Raw genomic sequence first — 5,083 nt, forward strand, 5'->3', positions numbered from 1 at the left:
CACTGTTCTCCGTGTGCACGTGTGAGGGACGCTTTGCGGACCGTGCTGCCGGAGAAAAGTGGACATGTCTCCGTGTTTTGCACACGGACACACGGTCCGTGAAAACACGCAGGCATGTGCATAGACCCATTCATTTGAATTGGTCTACGTGTGTCAGTGTCACCGGTACTTGAGAAAACTGTCACTACACGTACCGGAGCCACTGACGTGTGAAACCGGCCTTAACAGTCTATCAGTCTCTGAAATCAAGGTTTTCTCTCTCCTCATTTTTTTTAAAGCTGTCTAATGTTTAGATAGTTTCTTGCATTTATTGCCCATTTCAAATCCCCTTGCATCTCAGTGGGATTTACGTCCAGTCTTAGGTTGCCTTTGTAAAGTCAAATCAATCTGAGTGTTAACGCTGCTGCAGCCACAGGCAGCATGTAATTCTACGTGCCTCACGAATTACAAGGAACCTTGCTAAAGTTGATGGACTGTTTCTTTTCAGAGAAAAGACAGACATAAAGCGGGCCTTAGAAATAAGTGTCCATTGGGTGGTTCTTCTCTGGCTTCTACATGTCCGACTGTATAGGGAGAGACTTGTAAATGAGACTTAGGGCTTATTCACACCTTAGTTCTTCTTGTACAAGCACTATCTGTGTTTTTCACTGATAATACTAATACCTATAATAGTCTATCGGGCTGTTCACATGTCCATTTTTCCCATCAGACAGAGTGTTCTGTGCAAAATCGAGGGAGACGTGTCCAATATTGATCTGAGTGTTGGATCAAAGTTGGCAATACAAGTCTATCGGTTCATGAAAAAAATCGGACGGCACTCAGATGCCTTCTGCAGTCACTGACTTATAGGGCTCGATTCTATAAAGTTCGTTTCTTTTTTTTCCGCATGCGAGTTTCATCTCGCATGCGAGCTGTTCTCGCTTGCTCGCGTGATTCTTAGAAGCTTGCGAGTTTAATTCCCTTGTTCGAATGGTTGCGGAAGTCGTTGCGAGATTTTGAAACTCGCTTGCGGAAATCGGTGCTTTTCATGCGAGTTTGCGAGTTCCGATGCGGATTTACGTCACAAACTTGCGTATTTTTCTGTGCAGGAAGCTGCTGGAGTCTCGTGTGTGGACAGGAAGTGCGCCCCTGCGGGAACAGCTTTACACTTGTGCATGCGCATCACACATCTGGTTTGATAGGAGAGAGAGAGAGATAGGTAGGAGATAGAGATAGAGATAGGTAGGAGTGATAGGAGAGAGATAGGGGAGTGAGGTTAGGTTTATAGTGCTCCTGCCCGCAGCTGTTGCCTGTGTATTAGCTGCAGCAATCAGTCACCTTTTGGCATGTCTTCCCACAGACATAATACACACAGAGAGCGCTCACATGCTGCAGGGAGACAGACTCAGCATGGGCACGGCAGTTCACGCCGCCGTAGTATCTCCAGGCATATAAGACACAGTGGAAGTAGCAGGAGACAGGAGTCACATGTCAGTTTGCCTAGCAACTCAAGCTCACGGAGCCACAGTCCTAGGCCCTCCACAAGCAGGGCAAGCACCAGCAGGGTACAGCATTCCTCTAGTCAGGCCAGTGGTGAAGTGCAGGCTGCTGGAGATCAAACACTGCATACTGACAGACCTGTCATGAGGCCAGAATCCTGCGCTTCCACTCCTTTGAGCCACTCATCACCTGCAAGCCATCAGTCTGAGGAGCTAGGTTCCAATTCCCCAGAGGAAAGCATGGAGGTTCGTTCAGCTGAAGAGCGAAGTGGTTCTATTCAAAAATACACCCGTTTTTCTCAGATCGAGAATCTTGTTTTGGCACAAAAAATTACGGAGCATTTCGATAAATTAATGGGAAGGCTGTCAAACCGGACTGAAATGTCCGTGAAAGCAAACCTCTGGGGTGATGTTGTCGATGCCGTAAATTCCGTTGGGAGGCAAAGAAGGAGTGTTGCGAAATGTAAAAAGAGATACCAAGATCTAAAAACACAGGTCCGTAAAAAGGTCTCAGATCTACGGAAGTACAGGTGAGCAAAGTTCACTTCAGTTGCTTAATGCGGATGTTCCGGCCAACAAACCAAATACTCGGTTCCCCTCCCCCAGCTGCGGGGCATCCCCTTAAGGGGTCATTGTGCAGGAGTATATGGACGCAGAACGTCCATAGACTCCTGTGAGGTGACGTCACCAGGGGATGCTGCACTTGGAGCATAGGCCCCGGGGGCTTAGGGCCGTGGGGCATCCCAAAAGGGGATACCCTGCGGCAGGGGTGGGTTTTTTATTTTGGATTTTTGGGTGGATCTTCCGCTGCAATGATCATGGTTATTCCTTCCTGCTGTTTGGTTATTCATTTTTCTAAATTTTTACGCTACCACAGTTGTTGCACTAAAAATGCTGGCTGCAGGGGTGCACCGTGCCTTGCAGATGCCAGTGGCAAGGAAAAGGAAGGTGTCCAATTTTTTTTCCGGGGGGGGAAGCCCAGGCTTAGAGGCTGTCATGGGCCCCATAATTCCTAATGGCAGCCCTGCCTGCGACCATGGCACACACACACACGTGCAGATATATCTGTCACCAACTGTCATAACTGGTGCTGGCTGCTCCACGTTCTAAATGCGAGCGTACATGCTGTTCTATATTCTTACCTTTGCATTACAGCACCGGCACTGGTGGAGGTTGCCCTCGGCGGTTGCTTTTGACCGACGCAGAGAAGCTCATTGAGGGCCTAATAAATCCGGCGACCTTGATTGGTCTTCCGCACACCATAGACACCGATGGTCCTGATGTTGCAGTTGCAGGTATGCTGTGCCCCACTGATCATCCTTTTAATCAATTATGCCATTGCAGTTATCCATATGCAGGAACATGATACATTTCTGATGATGTAAGACAGGCTGCTACTCGGCCAGAGTATGGCTTTTTTACCATGGCGCTTGGCCACTTTAGCTCTCCTTTCACACAGTGGACTGTTCGTTCCACATGGGCGCAACCTTGACACCCATAACCTGCCCCTGCAGTAGAGGCACTTGCAAATATTCTCAAGTCCGCAGCAGATGCAAGCACAGCAGACAATGCACCACTTACCTGGTGAGCGAGTCTACGCCGCTTGGCAACATCACAAGTGTTTTCCCGTGGCGTACCATGCGCACGACAGACTAGAGGGAGGGCCTGGGTGGGGGAATACCTCCTAGGCTGTCCCTCTACTCAGATGTCATTGTATTACGTTAGAGGAACCCACTGGCAGAGGCGCCGCCCAGCGCATACTCTGGCGGCGGGAAAGTGGTCTCTGTGCTTGCAGCCATGGCGGCAGGGCGAGAAAGTTGGGGCACTGCCACAGACGCTGCCTCTACTGCCCTGTATGCTGCTGGTGCTGGATGACAGCATTCTTTTTAACCGTTGTCGTTTTTTTTGCATAGGTCCGGTGCAGGAACATGTACAGGACAGTAACACGCCTTCAGAGTTGGACATTCCACCAGAACTGTCGTCCCAGCAGGACGAACGGGAAATTATTCTGCCCGTGGAGTTCATAGATGGGGACCAATGTGAGGTGCAGCGTCTGAATGAAGAACCTATTGCTGCACCCACCACATCCACCCCTGTAAGTAACACACGTAGGGGTGCGGTTGGCAGAAACCGAGCTGACCGTAGTGCTGGCCCCCCACCTAGTTTGCAAATGCAGTCGAGCTGTCGTTTCTACAGGATGCAACAGCAGCACCGCAAAATGTTGCAGCGGCAGCTTAACGGTATCCGGCAACAACAGATCGCTACGAACCTGCAGCTAACCCAATTGAACGAGCATTTTGGAACCTTGAACAGTTTGATTGGCCTTTTTTTGGCCGATCAAGCAAGCCGTTCTGGCCAGCAGTAAGTGCAGCTTGGAACTGGTTACCCCTACTTTTTTCTAAAGATAATTATGTTAACTGCTGCTGCATACTGTGCTTTTGGTGTCTTGGACGTCTTGTTTAATTGTTTGTGTTATGATTCATGCATGTCTCTGTTTTGTGTTTAAAACATGCATTTTTTTCAAGTAATTGTTTGCGCACAAAATGCCATTTCACAATGTTGTGAACCTCAACTTGGGGTAGTTATGCCTTAAAACATTAAAGTATCTCTGTGAGGTCCATATTAAATCCTGTAATGGTCTGGTCTTTCTAATCCCCAACTCAGGCAGCAGCATGGCCCGGTGCACCCCTGGTCATACTTCAAATTACAAATGGTAACGTGCAAATAGTGTGGGCAGTAACTCTGTCCACACATCTGACATCCACATTGTTCCTAAATTGCTGACCAAGATTAAACACTAGGAAGTTGTTAAACAGACATTACACTTTTTTTTTTCAACTGCAGTTGCTTATTTTTGAAAAAACAAAAAAAAAAAACACTGCTGCAGCACATAAACGTTTGGAAGGTGGGCTGTAATTCTGATGTGCAGAGCATTAACACTGTTATTTATCTTTAACTGACACATGTACATGTTTAGAAGTGGATCACCATTGGCCAATGTGATCGGATACTTTGCTCAGGGATAAACAAGGCATAAGAATTAATTTTTGGGGCCGTTTTTATACAAAAAAAAGATACTTAATAAGCAAAGAACCGATTGATCAGTTGTGCTCTTACAGAATTTCCCTGGTCATTGGCTGGTCCATCATACTGCAAGGCATGGATGTTCTCCACCATGCCCTCTTCCTCAGCAATGTAGTCCTGAACCCTGTGCTTAATTGCCAGATTGTGCAGCACCACACAGGCTCCTACAATGTCAACTACCTTGGGAGGTCTGTATTGTAAATAGCCACCGGACTTATCAAGGCACCGGAACCGTATTTTTAGTAGTCCAAAAGCCCGTTCCACCACTGCTCTGGTCTTCTTGTGGGCCCTGTTATATGTGGTTTGCGCTGCCGTGTCCTCACGCAGCATTGGCGTCATCAGCCACGGTAAGCAGGGATAACCAGAATCACCTAGAAACATATCAGGTTGTTAGCAACATTGTTTAGCACAATCGGAGAACACCACATGAATAACTTACCAAGCAGCCATCCTTCAGGGAGATTGCCATCCTCAAACTTGGTATATAGGCCAGAGTTCCGCAGAATGTGGCTGTCGTGACA

The 5,083-nt window shown here is 47.8% G+C and overlaps 1 protein-coding gene across 1 annotated transcript; it reads left to right on the plus strand.

Annotated features, from left to right (window-relative positions):
* The first annotated feature begins 1,172 nt into the window (after window positions 1-1,172).
* On the plus strand, window positions 1,173-4,170 carry LOC143765353 (uncharacterized). The gene is made up of 3 exons (XM_077251933.1): window positions 1,173-2,008; window positions 2,634-2,773; window positions 3,392-4,170. The coding sequence occupies exons 1-3, from the start codon at window positions 1,326-1,328 to the stop codon at window positions 3,841-3,843; spliced, it is 1,275 nt and encodes a 424-aa protein (XP_077108048.1). The 5' UTR covers window positions 1,173-1,325; the 3' UTR covers window positions 3,844-4,170.
* Window positions 4,171-5,083: the final 913 nt, after the last annotated feature.

The sequence above is a fragment of the Ranitomeya variabilis genome, chromosome 4 (genome assembly GCF_051348905.1).
Source record: "Ranitomeya variabilis isolate aRanVar5 chromosome 4, aRanVar5.hap1, whole genome shotgun sequence".
NCBI lineage: Eukaryota > Metazoa > Chordata > Amphibia > Anura > Dendrobatidae > Ranitomeya > Ranitomeya variabilis.

What these genes read in the sequence shown, in the direction of transcription:
- LOC143765353 (XM_077251933.1), top strand. Translation starts at nt 1,326, where the DNA reads ATGTCTTCCCACAGACATAATACACACAGAGAGCGCTCACATGCTGCA. An exon ending in TCAGATCTACGGAAGTACAG is followed by an intron (nt 2,009 to 2,633) that starts GTGAGCAAAGTT and finishes TTTGCATTACAG; the next exon opens with CACCGGCACTGGTGGAGGTT. An exon ending in TCCTGATGTTGCAGTTGCAG is followed by an intron (nt 2,774 to 3,391) that starts GTATGCTGTGCC and finishes TTTTTTGCATAG; the next exon opens with GTCCGGTGCAGGAACATGTA.